At 52.8% G+C, this 19127-nt stretch overlaps 1 protein-coding gene across 3 annotated transcripts in view; it reads right to left on the bottom strand.

Annotated features, from left to right (window-relative positions):
- CACNA1A (calcium voltage-gated channel subunit alpha1 A) overlaps positions 1–19127 on the bottom strand; it is a 219146-nt gene that overhangs the window by 110573 nt on the left and 89446 nt on the right. For all 3 annotated transcript variants that reach the window (XM_039252248.1, XM_039252246.1, XM_039252247.1), the window contains exons 4-6: positions 15970–16061; positions 13306–13458; positions 9086–9279 (exon numbers count right to left, since the gene is read on the bottom strand). In XM_039252248.1, coding sequence (XP_039108179.1) covers positions 9086–9279; positions 13306–13458; positions 15970–16061 — 439 coding nt within the window. The remainder of the gene's footprint in view (positions 1–9085; positions 9280–13305; positions 13459–15969; positions 16062–19127) is intronic.

Here is a 19127-nt window from a genome sequence, read left to right as displayed (position 1 = left end):
ATCCATTCTTTTCCCAGCATGCTCTGCTGAGTCACCATGTCAATCGATACACTTGCCTGTTTGCAGATGGTCTTTGCCCCCTAACAAGTCACCTCCCCAGGGCCCAGAGCGGCACCTGGCACACAGTAGGTGCTTACCAAGCACGGTCGGGCATGGTGCACAGTAGGTGCTTACCAAGCAAGGGGGCGAGGCATGGCGAATGGACACAGCCCTGAGATCCCTGGGGTTGAACTGTTTAAATAATATTAAGGATGGGAGACTGTACTGATCTCAGGCCCAGATGATCAGGCTCTTTCCCTGGAATGGGATCAGGCACCAACACTTTAGCAGAGCACTTCCGAGCCAATGAAAATACCCCGTGATTTCCACAGTTTCCATACCCAGCAGATGGGGAAACTGAGGCTGAGGAAGGGAATGGGATCTGCTGGCTCACACGGGGTGTGGACGGCACAGCCTGGGTGAGAATCGTCATTCTGACTTGCAACAGACCGATTGCTTTTTCAACTTCGCCCCTTCGCTGCACTTTCATAGTAGTTTATATTAATAATGGGCGGCCCAGGAGAGCCCCAAAGGAGATTCTGATTCATCCCAGCCGGGGCGTCGGAGCCGAGCACGGCGTCTGGCGCTTAGCAAGCATTCGATAAACACTCATCAAACAAATGAATGACCGAGTCCCAGTAAAATTCTCAAGTGCCTTCTGTTTTATGGTTTCTTTTCCTCTAATTAAAAAAATTTTGTTTAATGTTTTATTTATTTCTGAGAGAGCGAGAGAGGCAGCGTGAGCAGGGGAGGGTCAGAGAGAGAGGGAGACACAGACTGAAACAGGCTCCAGGCTCTGAGCTAGCTGTCAGCACAGAGCCTGACGCGGGGGTCGAACTCACAAACCGTGAGATCATGACCTGAGCCGAAGTCGGACGCTTAGCCAACTGAGCACCCCAGGTGTCCCTCCTCTAATTTTTTCAGCAAGGTTCATTCAGAGAAAGTATAGAGGATGTTAAAAAAAAAGATACTCAGCTCAGGAGACCACCCAATTCCCCTGGAGTCCCGGATAAAAATGATGTGGCTTTGACCGTGAAAGAGCCAAGGTCCCACTGTGGCGGTACGGGAGGTCGAACGTCCCAGTTTACACCCATTGTAGAACATGCAGCGCCTGTTAATTATTTTTTGAGTCCTCCTTTACCTATTTGCTCTCAAACCTGTCCTGGTTTGGATGATAAATTATACAGCCTCTCTGCCTGTCACCTCCTGGGACCTCACCACCTCCCACGTTCGCCCTCACTCTCTCAAGCAGCCATGTGAGCCATCTCGCTGCGCCTCACAAATAAATACCAGGCATGTTCCTGCCCCAGGGCCTTTGCACTCGCTATCCTGGCTGCCTGGGTCTTTCTTCCTTAACATACTTGCATGGGCCCCCTCACCTCCTTCAGGGCCTATTAGAAGAGCTACAACCTCTCACTCTGATGATCCAAAACCCCTCTACTGCTAAATTTTTGTAAGTCCTCACCCCCACTCTTACGCAGGAGTCTGCAAAGTCCAGCCCATGGGCTAGCCACTTGTGTTTGTAAATTATGGTTTTATTGTTACACAGCCACGTCTGTTCCCCTATGGATTTTCTCTGTGGCTGCTTTGTTGTGATTTCAAGCCTAAAATATTTAAGATCCCATATGCCCTTGACACATAAACATATAATCTCTTTATTAGGTTGCAGATCATCTCCCCCCCAAACAGGGTTTTTTGTCCCTTCCACTTACGACATATGCTCGGTGCCTGGAACACGGCCTGCCCATAAGAGGCATTCAGTGAATGTTTGTTGTATGAATGCGTGACCCCAAGCCCCCCAATTTTGCTGCTCTGATATTGGCCACAATGAGCATCTATGAATAAGAAAGATTTAGGTCAAAAATCAGCTTCAACCACGAGTGGCCATTTGTCAAGGGACACACGTTCACAACCAGCTATGCACACTTTTGCCGCTTTCCTAACTGACGCTAACTGAAGGAGAGAAATAAAGAGTGACAGAGACACACAGAAAAGCACAGAGGGGTGGGGAGGGAGAGGGAGAAAGAGAAGGCAGGCGGAGGAGGAGACAGAGACAAACATGGAATGAGAGAGACAAAGAGAGGGAGACAGAGGGGAGGGTCAGGAAGACTCTGGGAAGGGGGTGTAATGATTAGTTCCCAGCGTTGGGTTTGAATCCTGATTTTGCCACACTTGGCTATAAGACCTCGGCAGGTCGCTTCAGCCCTGTGGGCCTCAGTTTCCTCAACTGGAAGATGGGGTGAAAAATGTCTGTCTAATAGGGTTGTTTCCCAGATCGGACCACAGTGCAGGAAGACACGCGGCGCCCAGCGAACTCTGCAAACGGCAGCCAGAAATTAACTCCAGGTGTCTTCTCCTGCCAGGATCCCCCCGGTTGTTTCTGGTTTTGTTGTTTTTAATGCTTATTTATTTTTGAGAGACAGAGAGAGAGCGCAAGCATGGGAGGGGCAGAGAAAAGGAGACAAAGGATCCGAAGCAGCTCCGGGCTCTGAGCTGTCAGCACAGAGCCCGACGCGGGGCTCGAACTCACCAACCGCGAGCTCATGACCTGAGCTGAAACCAAGAGTCAGATGTTTAACCGACTGAGCCCCCCAGGCACCCCTGCCCTGGACTTTAGACAGTTTTAAGAATTCAGTCCTTTAAAAATTAAACTGCTCTCTCTCTCCCTCCCTTCCTCTCTCCCTTCCCCCATATCTATTTCCCAGACCGGTTCAGGGCGCCTGGTCCCGCCACCTCCCTGGCTGGCAACCTCAGGCCACGCTCTCAACCTCTGACTCTTATTTGTCATATGGGGGGGGGGGGGATGGGCAGTAACCTTTCCCTCTCATGTTATTTACAAACCAAACTCTGGATTTTATGTAGATTTCATCAGTTTTCCCATCCATGTCCCCTTTCTGCTCCAAGACCTGCCACACTGCCTCTAGCTGTCCTATCTCCTTCGGCCCCTGTGGTGTGCGATAGCTTCTCAGTCTTTCCGCGTTCATCATGACCTTGACTCTGGAAAAGGCCAGGCCAGGTATGCTGCAGGAAGCCCTGCAATCTGGGCTTGTCTGATGTTCTGCTCGTGACCACACAGGGGTTGTGAGTCTTGGGGGAAGAAAAGCAGAGGCAAGGGTCCCTGCCTGGCACATCCATCAAGGGTCATGTGATCACATATTCACTGGTGGTGTTGACTGAAGGCGGGGTCTGCTAGGTTCCCCCCGCTCTGAAATGACTACATCTCCGGCTCTGCTACTCTATTCTTTGGAAGCGAGTCACTAAAGCTAGCCCACCCTTCAATTAGCAGGGAGACTAAGTCCGCTTCTAAAGGGGAAGCTGCCTGCAGATAATAAATAAAGTTCTTCCATAAGGAAGATTTGTTTCTTCTTCACGTATCGTGTTTATTTACTAACAAAACAGGGGGCGCCTGGGTGGCTCAGTCAGTTAAGCCTCTGACTCTTGATCTCAGCTCAGGTCTTGATCTCAGGGTCGTGAGTTCAAGCCCCGCGTTGGGCTCCATTGCCAGGCATGAAGCCTACTTAAAAAAACAACAACAACAAACAGTAAAAACGACCATTTATTATTGCTGGGGTCAGTCAGTCCTTTGGTGTGGACTCTCTCCTGGCAGGTGATGCAAGAAATATGCAAACCATGGCGCACTGGAAAAATGTTCATGCCCTTGCCCTTCCTCCCCGTTTCCTGGTGCAGTAATGACCAAAACTCTTTTTTTTCTCCTAAATGTATAACAAACTTAAATTTTTTTTTCCTGACTGCAAAAGGACACTGTGATCACTGCAGAAAAACCTGATGATATAGACACATATGGGAAAAGTACCGATTCCCCAATCCTACCCCCACGCGCCATCTTGGAAATGTCTTCCAATCTCGTTTCCTACCTCCTACCATCACCTGCACACGCTTGACGTCAGAAAGCGCTACAGGCTGAGTTGTATCCCTGCATCCTCGCTCATAGGTTGAGGCCCTAAACCCCCACGCGGGCTGGTATTAGGAGGTGGGGGCTTCTGGAGGCAGTCGGGGTCAGACGGGGTCACGAGGGTGGGCCCCCCATGACGGCATCGGTGTCCTTATGCGAAGGGACACCGCAGAGCCCACCCCTTCTCTCCCCACCCCCGTGAGGGCGCAGCGGGAAGGCGCTGTCTGCCATCGCCCTGGTCTCAGACTCCCCATCTCCAGAACCGTGAGAAAATAAACTGCTGCTTACGTGTCTGCTCTGTGCCGCCTGAGCTAAGACACATGGTTTACCTTCTTTGTTTTTAATGTTTTAATTTTTGATTTTTTGTTTAATGACGCGGGGCTCCAACTCTCAAACCGTGAGATCCTGATCTGAGCCAAAATCAAGAGTCGGACGCTTAACCAACCGCCACCCAGATGCCCCCACCTGCATTCTTTGTAAAAAAATCAGTCCCCTTCCCTCCACTCATCACGAGGCAGAGCATTCCCTGAATCTGTGAATATTCTTCCCAACAGATGCTTTTTAATGACGGCATAATAGTCCCTCACAGAAAGGGATCACACAGCACTTAACCACTTGCTTCCAGTTCTGTGTGTTTTTTTTTTTAATTTTTAACATTTATTTTTGAGAGATGGAGTGCAAGTGGGGGAGGGGCAGAGAGAGGGAGACACAGAATCTGAAGCAGGCTCCAGGCTCTGAGCTGTCAGCACAGAGCCCGACATGGGGCTCGAACCCACGAACCGTGAGATCATGACCTGAGCCAACGTCGGACACTTAACCAACTGAGCCCCCCAGGCGCCCCTGTTCTATTCTTACAAACAAGGCTGAGATGCACATCCTGGCGTAAACCTTGGATGGCACTGCCAATTAGCGGAGGTGAGACTTTTCCCCGAAATGTGCTTTATCCGGGAAGCCAAGCAGGAAGGACAAGAAACCAACCACAACCGGGAAAACCCGGCTGGTGGGCGGCTGCGGTCCCCTCCGCCAAGAATGCACCCCCGCAAACAGCTATCTGGCGCTCTCCTTCTCCGTGGACGTTTCCCCTCCTCTGAGGAGCCCTCCCTGACTGCCTGAACTAGACCAGGCCCTCCTTTGCCTCGTGCTGCTTTCGTCGTCACCGGGCGTCACCGCGTCCCATTTCCTGCCTTTGCTCGCTGCCTGCCTCCCACCGCAGGGTCAGCTTATTATCATCATGTTCGCTGTGTCTGCCTCCCCTACCGGAGTGGGGACGTTTTTGTCTGTCTCCTTCATGGTGGGTCCCCGATCACCTGCCCATGTGCCAGCACCTGGTAGGTAGGTGCTCAACACCTGCTGAACACATGAGTGCATTTCAAGGATGCAAGAAGAAATGTGATGTTGGGACCGGGGTGCACGCCCCAGCCCGGCAGGTGCCATCTGCTCAGCATCTGCGCGCATCAATTCTAAGATGCTTGGAGCAGGTGCGTCCGAACTCTCCTCTGGCAATGAGAGGCTCTAGTGGTTGTGTTAAGGGATGTGTGTGTGTGTGTGTGTGTGTGTGTCCATTTAGGAAGCCCCAGACAAGGATTAAGGTACAGTAGTTTATTTGGGGAGTGTTACGGATTGAATTGTGTCCCCCCATCAAAAAAAGATATGTTGAAGCCTTAACACCCAGGACCTCAGAATGTGACCTTGTGCGGAAAGAAGGCCACTGCAGATGGAATGGGTACAGGAGCAGGCTGGGCCCCGATCCAATGTGACCCGTGTCCATATAGGAAGACAACCGTGTAAAGATGGGCCGCTCAGGAGGAGGGCAGAGAATGGATAAGCCGCCGACTGCCGAGGGCTGCTGGCAGCGACTAGAAGCTGGAAGAGGCTAAGGATCCTCCCCCAGGGCCTTCAGAGGGAGCCTGGTTGTGCCAAGGCCCTGATATGAGATTTCTGGCATCCAGACTGCCAGGCAATGAATGTCTGTTGTTTTAGCCACCACTTTGTGGTGCTTTATTATTGCTCTCGGCTCACATCAGGCCCAAATCACACTGCTGGGGTTTCTACCACACTGGGATGTGAGTGCATGGAAAGTTCTAGAAGGCTGCTCAGAGTCAACGGCAGCTACCAGAGGGGTGAGGGTGGGGAATGAGGTGGGACCCCACAGCTCACTCCACTTCCTCAGTTGCTGCTGGAGTTTTTATGGGGTACAATGCATGTATGTTTCAGAAAGGAGTGTCCGCCAGGGCAGAGGATCCGGCCTACGTGGACCAGGCGCTGTTGTCAACACTTCACACCTACCCGCCTCACTCGGTCCTCCTGCCCTGTTCATACTGCACAAGTGGAAACGAGGCACAGAGAGGCCAAGTGACTTGCTCAAGGTTGCACAGCAAGGAAGGGGTGGAGGCAAGATGGGAACCCAGGCAGTCTGGGGCCTGACTCTGTGCTCTCCCCGTGTCCCCTGAGCTTGCTTACCTCCCCCTGCCCCCAACCCAGGCAGCTCAGCTCCAAGCTTCCAGGACAGACATCCTCCCGGCGATGGTGCTTATGACTAGAGAATCTTCTGGAAATTTGTGGTTGTGCTCACACTTCTCCCACCACTAAGCACATCCCCAGTGTCTTCCTCTGAAACGCTGGACACCTGACCCCACGACACAACCATTTCCCATGGTCACAATTTTCTTAGCTTCTGCCCCCCGCCCCCCAACCCCCGTCCCATTCTCTGCCTGGGTCTCCTTACCTTCCTGGCTCCCTGCTCTGTTTCACTTCCAGGAGGGCTCAGGTCCCCCCGTGGCCTCCCTTTCACACGATCCTTGCAAAGCAAACACCTGGAGCCCATAAATGTCCCCCAGCAAGCTTCTGCCAATTGGGTGTAATCTTTTGTCCAAGGTGTTTGCGAGTGAGGCCCAAGAGAGAGACAGACACTATGCTCAGGCGAGGCCTTCATACAAGTCAGAATACCGTGTCTCTCCTATATTCTTTACATTTGTCAAACACTAGAGTAGTGGTAGGCGTCTCTGCAGTCTACAATATGCATCACGCTCCTGAGATGTGTTGGCTTGTGCAGTGCGTGACATGCACAACTGTCCGTGGCACTTGTGCAATCCTGCCCCAGGCTGCACTCTCAACCCCACCCTAAAATGAACCACTGACCAAAAGGATGTGGGTTCCTGTAAATCTCCCTCCACTCGCAAAAGGGAAACGTCCTTAAGAAACATGAACTGTGACCTGGGGCGCCTGGGTGGCTTAGTTGGTTGAGTGTCCGACTTTCGCTTAGGTCATGATCTCGCGGTTCGTGGGTTCAAGCCCCGCGTCGGGCTCTGTGCTGACTACCAGCTCAGAGCCTGGAGCCTGTTTCGGTCTGTGACTCCCTCTCTCTCTGACCCTCCCCTGCTCACGCTGTCTCTCTCTCTCCTAGAAATAAATAAAACATTAAAAAAAAAAAAGAAACATGAACTGTGACCAGGAGAGTTCAGCAACCCTGTATGCGGGAGGAAGCCTGGTATAGCTTCCTCGGCAGGCCAAGCCCTGGCTCTTATGGGCAGAATCTTAACTGGCAATTTCAGCACCCAGGGCAGGTGGAGAGGACGCCTCTCTGAGTCAAAAGAGCTAAGTGGGTGGAGCCGCCCCAGGGTTCTCAGAGGGGTTGCTATGCTCGCACCCACGGCATTCTCGTGTGTGATCCTGACTCCTGACTCCACACACCTCCAGCTGCCTGGGGGGCCTCTCACCTGCACAGGAGGGTGAGGAGGGTGTGCCGTGTTTGGGGCAGAGGGGCCTCTAAACCCTGCACATCTAAATATCAAAACTACAAATGCATTTTCGCCACTGACCCAGTGACCCCACTTCTGGGAATGGGCACCGCCCACCTGAGCTGCACCCGCACAGGGATGGAAAGACACACCCCTGCTCAGGGCGGCCCTGAGTTCAATGTCAGAGGACAGGAAACTGTCAAAACATTTGTGTCTGGGAAACCAATTACACAAACCATGGTCTGCCAAACAGCGGAGTACTATGCAGCTGTACAAAATAATGAGGACACATCCTACAGTGGAAAATCTCCAGGATACGCTGTTACGGGGGGAGAAAAAATCACAGAACAGAAGAGCATGTCTAGAATGCTACCCTTTGGAGTAAGAAAGAGGGAGGCGGATATAGATTTGATTACACTTAATATCTGCATAAATAAACATCGAAAGCCTATCCCAGGAACTAAAGGGGTCGCACATTGTTCGGGGACAGGAAACAGGATGTAAGTGGGGCGGGTAGGCGCATACGTCTCCTTGGAAGTGTCTCGAATCTTTTCAAGACTTTGGACACAAGTGCTGACAGAAGCCCATATACTCTTGTAAATATTTAAAAGCTACTAAATAAAACATGCTGTGAGCTTCTCCTTTGTAAACATGCTTTTGTAAGCACTAGGAAGGTCAATTTAGCACCCCGATGTCTGCATTGGATCACGACATGAGCAAAGCCAGCCACGCTCCCCGGCCACGCGGGGCCTGCCTTCTCCCCGTGCAGGGCTCTGTCTGGCCCAGGGGAAGGGGGCTTCATGCGGAGATGCATGGCCACTTCTCCTCTACATGAGCCTTGGCTCCAGCCAGATTTGTGCCAACAGGTGCGTGCACCCACGATATGTGACACCGTTGGAGAACAGAGCCACGGAAGAATCTCAGTGCAAGTCCTGGGAATCAGAAAATTCCAGAATCCCAGATAATCCAAGAACGTGGTCTAGAAAGTGGGGTCAGTGGTGCCAGGTTCTGGTACTCAGGTCCCCTGAGCCCCACGGATGCCTCACCCTACAGGGAGGCGCATGGCTGGCAGAGGGCCAGGGAAGGTCCCGGCACAGAGCCCCTCTGTATCGATCTGAGGAGATATATATATGTATGTACGTATATATATATATTTATCCATGTTGGTTTTTGAATCACACAAGCTTTACATATTGAAACAAAAACTAAAATTACATTTAAACACTTGTACACTTTAAACTTATTCAGCATCAGTGTGCTCTCTAGGTTTCCATGTTCAGAGGGGCCTCTTCTATTTAAAGTTCTGGGCACCTGCCCCTCCTCGCCCTCCCTGGTTCCAATTCCCTGGGAATTGGCTGATCCCGGAGGGCCTTCCCCACAAATTGGCATCACTTACGTTGTAGAGGAGGTCAGTCCACCCTTCCATGGTGATGCACTGGAAAACAGTCAGCACTGCAAATAGGATGTTGTCGAACTGAGTGATTCCATTGTTGGGCCCTTCCCAGTAGGGCTGACATTTGGTCCCATTGGGGCAGGTGCGGGCGGGTTCCTCTGTCCCACACGGAGCTGGAGACTCACCCTGAATGTCATCTATGAAAGGGAAGAGGAGAAAAGTCAGGGGGAAGGAGCTGGGACAGCCAACTCTGGAGAAATAGGAGCTGTAAAGATTCAATGCTATTGGGGGAAGAAAAGGACTACTGGAATGAATTTATCAATCTTGATTTTTTTAAGTTTGGCTTTGTTGATCTAGTCATTGTTTTCTGTTTTATGAATTTATTCTCTAAGCTTTTGTTACTTTCTCTGTGCATTTTCTAAACTTTCCAGATGCATTCCTTTTCTTTAAGGCTACACATTGCCCTCTGAGTGCAGCTTTAGCTGCACCTCATAAAATCTGTCATACATGATTATCATTATTGCTCAAGTAAAATATTCTTGAACCCCTGGTTAACCACGATACTTTTCTTCTCCTTCTTCTTCTTCTTTTAAACTTGTCAGATATACACAAAAATAGAATAGTATAATGAGTTTCCACATACCTACCATCAACTTTAACACTTATCAACTCAGAGCTAATCTTGTGTCATCTGTATCTGCTCCCCACACCTTGCATTGCCACTACAATGTTTTTAAAGCAAATCTTGGACACCCTATCATTTCATCCACAAATCAGATGCATGTCTCTTAATTTCCAAACATTTCCAGAGTTATCCTTTTGTTACCAATTTCCTGTTTAATTACACTGTGGTCAGAGGATATGTTTTGTATAATTCAGTCCTTCGAAATCTGCGGAGATGTGCTTTATGCTCCCGAATACAGCCGGTTTCGGTGAATATGCTGTGTGCTTTGTGAAGCAGTTGGGTGCAGTGTTCTCCAGACTTCCATTAGGACAAACAGGTCAGTCATGTTGTGCTGTTCTAATGTAGCCTAATTTTCCTTTTCTTTTCTCTTCTTTTTTTTCCATTTCCTTTTCTCTCCTCTCTTCTTTCTCCTCCTCTTTTCTTTCTTTCTTTGTTTTTTTTTTTTTGAGATGTACCGGGCACAGGGAGCTGTACTGGGGGCGAGGGAGGCCGGTACACAAGGTACTTACCCTTAGGCACAGGCGCTAAGTCTTCTCCCCAAACAGCAAAAGGCAGATTGTAAAAATGCCACAAGGAAAGAAACACATGTCAACAGACGCCCCTTTCGCTGGCAACCAGAGACAGCTTCCTGGCGAGGTTGGGCTGGGCGCCAAAGGTGGGATCTGAATTCCAAGGGGTTGATGGCGAGAACCCGTGAGCCCACGGACTCACTGGAGCACAGAATGACCTGGGCATGTCCCCACTGGGCCAGAGTGGAAGATATGAGAGGCTCCTATTTGGCGAATCATGTCTTTGTAGGTTCTCAGAGACACTGTCCACCAAGAAAACAGCACGGGGTGTAACCCAAGCTCTCCACAAAACAAAGATGTATCTCAGTGTGTGTGCTCCGGGCACAAATGCCCAGTCTCCGCTTGGCAGCAGAGAGAAAGAAACCACAGAATGCGTGGATCTTATTGGCTTTTGAGGCTCCAGTTAAAGAGAAACCCGGGTCATGCAAAGTGACATCTGCCACTCCCGGGAAGTGACACCTAGCGGCACTGGTTTAACTGGATGGCCGTGCCTTCCTCATTCACGCTGCACTTGGGACAGGGGCGATGATTTAATAAATACAGGCTGGAAGGCAAAATCTTTTAAACATAAGGCTCAGGGCAGGGAGGGGGGAAGTGCACGGTTTCCTATAATTAAACGACAACCGCTGTTTGCTGGGAAGGTCACCTCTGTCCAGAACCTTCTCCATCTCTACCCTGCGACCAAGTCTGGCTCAGTTCCCACCCCCGAGCGCCCTCCCCCCCCCCACCACCCCCGCAACAGCCAGTGAACGCTGGTCCCTCCTTTCCTTCAACAGCTCCGGAAGGTTCGTTCATATTGGGCTTCACAGCTACGAACTGGTGGCAGATGAGGAGTCTTTTCTGGAAGCTCTTGGAAATCAGGAAGCCCTCCACCTTCCCTCTGCATTTCTCTGAGTGCTTAGCACAGTGCTGGGCGTGCAAGGACTGGGTTCCCAACGACAGAGGGTGCAGCTGGAGACCTGACTGCCTTTAGCAGTTTTAGAATAGTGGTGGCTCCTGATTTCAGTCTCCCCTCAGCCTTCCGCCCCCCTCGTCCCCCCCACCCCCCATCATCACGAAACACTCTGAGGGCTGCTTCTAGAAAAGCAACCGTCCAGAGAGTCTGAGGAATTTGGTTATAAATATATTTTAAAATTAACCTGCTGCCTGCCTGGGTGTCTGTCTATATCTGTCTCTTACTCACACGCCTTATATTTTTAATCGCGAGCTTTTCAGTGATCTTCCTAAATCGGGGCTTCCTACCCACCCCCCGGCTGCCCTGCCCCCATCTGCCCCCTCCCGACCCCACCCAGACCCAAGCCAGTTGCGTATCTGCTTGGCTGGAAAGAAGAAGAAAAAGGAGAAGAAGAAAAAAAAAAACCCTAAAAAACAAAACCCCAACAAAACCTCAAAACTTAGCATCCAGGAGTCCTCGTTTCTCTGTTCTCGGGTGACTTTTCCGAGGGGCCCTGCCCTGTATCTCTCCCTCCTGCATTTCCGCCTGGGTGACGAGGCCAGGCGCAGAAATAGCTCTGCCTCAATTAACACCTTCTTCATCGGGGAAAGAAATAATTAGGACATCCCATATTGAGCAAACTTCACAAGCCCAGGAGAGAAGGAGCCAGGAGGAGATACAGAAAGAGGAGGAAGCAAAGGCACATCTTGGGATACACGCTCCCCGTCCTCCGGGGCGGCCTGGGGCCAGGGCTCCGCCACTTGGGGGTCTCCGGGAGGAGACGGTGGCTGGGCAGCCACTCCGGGCCAGAATCTTCCTCCCGGCAGGACAGGCCTGAAACCTCTTTCTCTCCTCGCAGGGGCTCCCCTACAGCGTCACCGTCCCGTCTGCCACCCCCTGGAGTTGAAGTTCCCTGGCCCTGGAGTCGCGGTTCCCTGGCCCGGCACTAGCACCGCGGGGGGTCCGTCTGCAGCAGGATGGCCGGCGGCCCCCGTACTGACATGCAGGCTTCTCTCCTCGTCCGATTCCGTTGGGTGCTCTGGCTTTGGAGAGCAAAAGAGGTCACCGAAAATGCACCCAGAAGCTACCGGGCCCCTGTGTGTGTGGACAATGGGGGGACGCTGCCCTCGACACTGCTGAGCCCCACCCACTGGTCTCCTGCCTGCACCCCCAACTTCTTGACCCGATCAGGCACAGTGTGTGGAGAGAGGGACCAGGACCCCACGTGCACTCTGTTCTGACTACTGGTGTCACGATTCCCAGCCGGGTGTCGTCAAGGCACATTGTGGAGACGCCAGGAGGAGCTGGCCTTGCTTCTCCTTTCCTCCGCGTGATGCGCTGCCCCCCCCCCCACAAGCCATCAGACCCCCTCATTCCTGGCCCGGCTTCTGCTGCTTCCTCCTGCTTGAGAACACGGCACAGCTGAGGGCCCTGCAAAGTTTCTAGGCGGAAGGTGGCACGTTCCGTTGCCTCCCCGGCCCTACGCACCCCTGCCCGCCAACCCCTCCAGTGCCTGCTCCCACCCAGTGGGCGGTCTACTGTCCACGCCGGGTCATTGATGCCCACCCGGGGGCGGTGCTCATCAGTGCCGGACAGCAGCTGGTGGGTGACACCCCGGCTCCCTCGCCCCCCCCGTGGGAGGGCTCTAAGACCCGAGCCCTACGTGGTCTCCCCTAGGTGCCCGATGGGACTGAGCCCCAGCTGCCCACAGTGGTAGCCTGCCTGCTTCATACCACGTTCCTAGATGTCTTCCCTCCCCGTCTCGTGTCCCCGCAATGGCACTTCCTAGGATCACTGTCCAAATAAGACACTTACCCTCGGGCTAGCTTCCAGGGGACCCCAACGCGAGGCCATTTCACTCCCTCGAGGGCCATTTCACTCCCCCACCCCCCACGCCCAGCTCTGCCTGTAGCACTTTGGAAGGAAGTTCTCCCGGCTGCCAGGAGAAGGAAGCAAAGCCCCGCGTCTCCCTTCCGGGAGCTCGTCCCCGAGGGAGGAAGCTGGGGAAAGAAACCATCATGCGGCTGGGACCTACCTGTCCCCTCTTCAAAGCAGGTGGTATGAAATTTTCCCATATAAAATTCTAACCCTATGATTGCAAAAATAAGGATTGCAAAAAATAGGAGGAGGCCGATCTGCAGCAGGGGGATCATGGCCTTCATGATCGACTTCAGGACGACTTGTAAACCTGGGGAGACACAGAGAGAGCCCCGCGGCTCCGTGAGCAAGCGCCCCAAACCCCAGGACCCCGCCCCCCCACCCTCAGCACACGCGAAGCTGAGGGCGGGGCCGCAGCGAGGGGTCGCAAGCAGTGTTGGTTAATAAGATGGGGATGGACCCTCCTAATATTTTAAGGCACTCTTTAGTTTCAAGTATTTTCAAAGTATTTGACATATGCTGTGCCATCTGATGACCTTTTAGGCACGAAAGGGGAGGAGAAAGGGGCAGAGACCGGTTGCTTTCTGAGCCGTATTCTTCTTAAGTGTCAGGCAGCCTTCACCTGAGCGGGGAGCCTTTTCTTAGTTCTTCCCACCGAGAGGGGGCGTCTTTTCCTGATTCACGCAAAGGCTCTGGCGAGGGAAAGCCACGCGGGAAAGCCATCCATGTCCTAGTCCCGATACCAGGAGACGGGACATTATTCTATGGGCTTGTGGGACAGCCGCACGCAGCGGGCACACACGGATCCCCATCTTTGAGAGATGGGAAGCAAGACCGAGGGCGGGGGGTTCACTCAAGGGTGTTAGAAATTAACAGCCGGGGTTTAAGCCCAGGTCTCGGGGTGTCAGATCCTACAGGGTCGCCACTACTCTGCCGCCAGAAAAGCCTACGGTTAAAACGGGGGTTCCAACAAAAAGCCTGCCGTCTTGGGGTGCCCGGGGGGCTCAGTTGTTTGCGTGTCCGACTTCGGCTCGGGTCATGATCTCATGGTTCGTGGGTTCGAGCCCCACGTTGGGCTCTGTGCTGACAGCTCAGAGCCTGGAGCCTGTCTTCAGATTCTGTGATTCCCTCTCTGACCCTCACCTCTCATGCTCTGTCTCTCTGAGAAATAAATAAAACATTTAAAAAAAAAAAAAAGCCTGCAGTCTTGCTTCCTGATTAGCAGAACTTGGTGCAGCTCACAATTAGCACCCCCTGATGGGTGGAGACTGCAGGGGTCCGCAGCAAAGAGCAGTGCTGACCGAGGTGGCCAAGCGGTCAAGGCTCTGCAAGGCGGATAGCATTGGTGCCCAGGCAGGATACCCTCCGCCTCTGGTGTGCCCACCTTCCAGCTTCTAGAGGCTCCCAGCTGCCCCTCCTCTTTGTCCAACTACCCTTGGCTATCCAGAGCTGCCTCCCCACCTCCCGCCCGCAGGAAGGGAGCGGAGAGGCACAAAAGGCCGGCACGCAGTCTCTTCGCCTCGCACCTAGCTAACTAAGCATGCGTCGAGGGGACCCGGCCTAGTCAACTACTTACTAGCAACGTGACCCTCACCCAGTCGGGTCACCATTCTGAACCTTGGTCTCTTCGCCTGTGAACGGGCATCGGATTAAAGGACAGAGCTCACAGCTGCCAAAGTGCCATCGTAAGTGGCAATTAATAGAAACTCTTATTAGTGTGAGCTTGGGGATGATCCTTAATTTAACACAATGCAGGCAGTTCCTGGAATCCTCCAGACCCTTCAGTAGAAGCACCCTTCCTTCTACAAAAAGATCCTGCTGGCAGTCGTCTGGGAGACCTTACTCTTTAAACCTGGATGGCAATGAATCTAATGGTGGAAGCCAATGAGATGTAACATGGGGGTAATGACTGGAACTATCTCACAGGCTTGTTGTGAGGACAGATGAATTTTAAAAACGGCAAACACTTAGAGCAGAGTGCCTGGCACACATAAGTGCTTATAAATTATTAGTGGTGGTCCAAACTGAGGCAGTGGGACAGAAAAAGGTCGGCCCTGTTTTGTTTTGTGGGGTTTTTTAATTTTGCAGCTGAACCTCTTTCTGACCCGGAATACTGTGGCCGCCCCCAAAGGGGGGAGTGGAAAGACCCTCAGAGAAGGAGAAAGGGGCACCGGGGGAGTATGGACTTTGGAGCTCATCACTGCCAGGCTGTCAGAGCTCAGGTGCATAATTTAACCTGCCTGAGCCTCAGCCTTTTCACTTGTCAAACGGGTTCACTGGGTGATTGCGAAGACAAAGTAAGAGACCGCATGTAAAGTCCTCTCTGCAGTGTCTGGTATGCAGCAGGCACTCGACACGTGGTCACCGTCACTGCCCCCTCGTGCTACCGGCCAGGCTTGGGGTCACACTTACTAAGTCCTAGTCCTGCCATTCTTAGCCACGTGACCCGGCTCTAACTGTTCAGGCTGCCCTGAGCCTCCGTTTCCCCATCTGTAAAACGGGAGATTTTACAGGTTCCCAACTTTGTAGAGCTGTGAGTCCTGACTGAGCTAATATCAACACCCCTCCTGACAGATAGCAGGTGGTCAATAAATAAATGGGTGCCATGGCTCTAGGGGAGGCCCTTTCAGGAGCTCACCCAGACCAGTGCCAGGTTTCTGGGGAGGGGGGGTCCCCTTGGGAAGCTTCCCCCAAGAGAAGGCAGCCCTAGCACAGGCTAGAAGGCACTCAGGGGCCCCTTCTGAGATGCTCTGCAGAGGGGAAACTGAGGACTCCCAGGACCCCCGAGCAGACCCCTTGCCAGGGTCGGAAACTCACGCACTTGGGATTCCAGACACCAGCTTGAGCGGTCTCAGCACTCGGACTGCCCTCAGGGTCCGCAGGTCAAACTCCGTCCCAACTGTCGCCAAGATGCTGGAAGAAAGAAACCAGAGTGGACAACAGAGGGTGGGTTTCAGGGTCGGACAGGAGCGGGACGTGATGTCATCTGCTGGCTCGGTGGCCTGAGGGGCGGGATTTGCATTGCTGGACGCCAAGTGGGCGTATGGTCGATGGTGGTCAATAAATGCGGGACGGAGAAGAGCATAAGTTTCCCGTGCTCGTGGTCGGAGTGGTACTCAATATACTCGCACTCACAACCAGAATGAATCATCGGGAAGCCCGGAGGTGTGGGGGAGGGGCCCGGGAGAAAGGGTGACCCTTCAGGGGCTCGGCGCTCTTTACCGACTGGCAGAAAAGCGGTTCAGTATTAGAAGCCCAGCCTGCACGGGTTCAAATCCCGGCCCTGACATTTCCCAGCTGGGTGACCTTGGACAGGCCAATACTCCTCTCTGTGTCTATTTCCCGTTTTTGGTAGAACAGGGTAACAACAGTACTGACACCACCTCAAAGGGGCGTGGGGATTAAATGACTGGATACGTGGGGCGTGGCCAGCGTGGCGCCCAGCACACAGGAAGTGTGCTAAGTTACTCAGAAATAAATGAGAAAGAACAAAAAAATATAGAAAACTAAACAAGGCGTGTGGCTCTGCTGGTGTGAACTAGCTTGGTCATCGGAAGGAGCATGAGGCGGCCAGGGAGGAGGCCGAGCCAGGGTGACCGTGGGAGGCAGTGGGGGCGGGGTGGTGACAGGCACATCACACAGGGCCCTGTGGGCTGTGACGAGGGCCTGGTTCCTTCTCCAAGTGCCGTGGGAGCCACAGAAGGTTCTGAACGCTGGAGAGATGAGACGTGACCTGTATTACAATAAATCCCCCACAGCGGGCGCCAGGCCGGAAGTTGGGAACTGCGGAACTTCCGGGTGAGCCACACTTCCGGGTGAGCCATGGCACATCTGGGCGGGGCCACGCGGGACCCAATGGGGGCACTGAGATGAACTCAGTCCCACCCCCAGATGGCCTGGCGAGTGGGCGAGGTTCAAACGCAAGTCCCTGTAGCCCCCGCCAGCAGGCGAGGGAGGAGGAGGCGGCACAAGAAAGCTCAGCTCTGGATTTAAGTCCTAGCCCTGCATTTTCTCATTGCACGGCCTTTGTCCTAACCTGTCCAGGCCTCAGACATGCGCATAATCTGACCTCCCTCCAGCCCGGTGCAATCTCAACTAGCACCTAAATGCACTATCTTCCATCCCCTGCCCCAGAGGAATGAGAAAAGGATTAGGAGGGGAGCAGGTAGAGGAAGGGGAGAAGGAAGGCTTCTGTGGCCAAGAAAGCCCCACGGAGGCAGACCTTTCATTCATTCAGGACATTGGCGGGAAGAAATGGGTGGGCTGGTGTCAGAGGCTCTGAACTTGGAGGCCGAGGAGGTGGGCCTTACCGTGTGGACAGTGGGAGTCATGTAAGGTTTCGGAGCAGGGGAGGGATGTGATTAGGGTTGGCGTGGTAAAGACGGGGCTGACAGCTGACAGGACAGATGGGCAGTGACGGAGGCAGAGCGAGGAAAGAGCGGGGAGAGCAGGCCAGCGTAATGACGGCTGGAACTGGGACAAAGGCAGTGGGAGTACAAAGGAGGCCCCAATTTAAATATAGCTGCCATTGATTGCTGGGTATCGGGGAGCTTGCCTGGGATCATCAAATCCTGCATCCCAGCAGTCGCCAGGATGAGTCCCATTTTCCAGAGGAAACTAGAGCCCAGAGAGGTTACTAATGCATGGAGGTACACACCATTGAGCAAGAACGCAAAGCCTGGACCCCAGGACTCCAGAACCCCAGTTCTTCACCTCCCGTGGCTTATTGGATGGGGTGGGGACCACGGTGGGCAAGACAGAAGGGAAGAAGGGCTTCCTGGTTCTGAATGAACCCCTGAGCAACGGTCATTCACTTATGCAACAAAGGTTTATTGAGTGCCTACTCTAGGTGCCCAAGGATGTCGCCATGAACAGAGAGGCAATGGGAAAACATAGGGTATGTCAGAAGGTGGGAAGTGCCGCGAACAATACGGCAGCCGCGAGGGCTTCCCATGGAAGGATTAAGCTGGTGGGATGGGGGCGGGAGGAGCCCAAGATGATTGTAGGGTTTGCCCTGAACAGCCTGAAGGATGGAGTGGCAGTCAATTGAGATTGGAAAATGGTGGGTTTGGAGGAAGATCAAGACTGGGCTGTGGACACGTTGCGTCTGAGATGCCAGTCTTCTCTAACTCCCTTGTTAAAACCTTCCACTGGCTTCCATCAGGCTTAGCATAAAACCCAAACTCTACCAGGATCACCATACCTTGCATGGCTTGACACCCACTGGCTGCCCTATCCCACCGCACTCTGGCCACCCTGACCTTATGTTCCTCCAACAAGAAAACTCCTGTGCACCCCAAGAATGTGACCTTGGCCATTTCTCTACTGCAAATGCCCATCCCCTTCACTCTCTCTCTCTCTGCCTTGATGGCAAATCCTTCAAAGGTCACATTTCACCTGCTCAGAGAGGATCGCCCTGGCCCCTCTAGCTAAAGAGATTCTTTGCTCTCCAGGATTATATTGTTTAGTAAGCTGTGTTTATTATTCACCTCCGCTTCTAGAATGTGAGCACCGTAAAGAGAAAGATCATTTGTGCGTTTGTGTGTGTGTTGTGTGTGCGTGTGTGTTGTAGTACCTGTAGCACCTTTTATGACCTACCAGGTACTCAATAAATATCTGCTGAATGAGAAAAGAGTGGTGGGAAACAGGGTCATGGTAGACCAGATGTCCTAGCATAGTACATAGGTAAAGCGAAAAAAGCCAAGGGCCCCCAGTGGAATGTTGGGGAAGAGCAACATTTTAGGAGACAAAGTGGCTGAGGAAGGAGATTGGTGAAAAAGAGGAAGTCGCAGAGGTGGATGGAGAGCCGGCAGGGAGGGCCACCCCTGGGGGGAGTCAGGTGCAAAGGATAGGACCATCAGGTCAGTGGGGAGTCTTGTGGGGGGGGGGAAGGGAGGGCTTGTGGCTGGAGAGAACGAGAGAAGAGGAAGCGGAAACAAGAGCCCAGATACGAGAAGAGAGGATTTTCAGGGTGGGAGA

The sequence above is a fragment of the Hyaena hyaena genome, unplaced genomic scaffold (assembly GCF_003009895.1).
Source record: "Hyaena hyaena isolate Hyena2069 unplaced genomic scaffold, ASM300989v1 scaffold_414, whole genome shotgun sequence".
Classification (NCBI taxonomy): Eukaryota; Metazoa; Chordata; class Mammalia; order Carnivora; family Hyaenidae; genus Hyaena; species Hyaena hyaena.
This window is presented reverse-complemented; position numbering and strand designations above follow the sequence as displayed.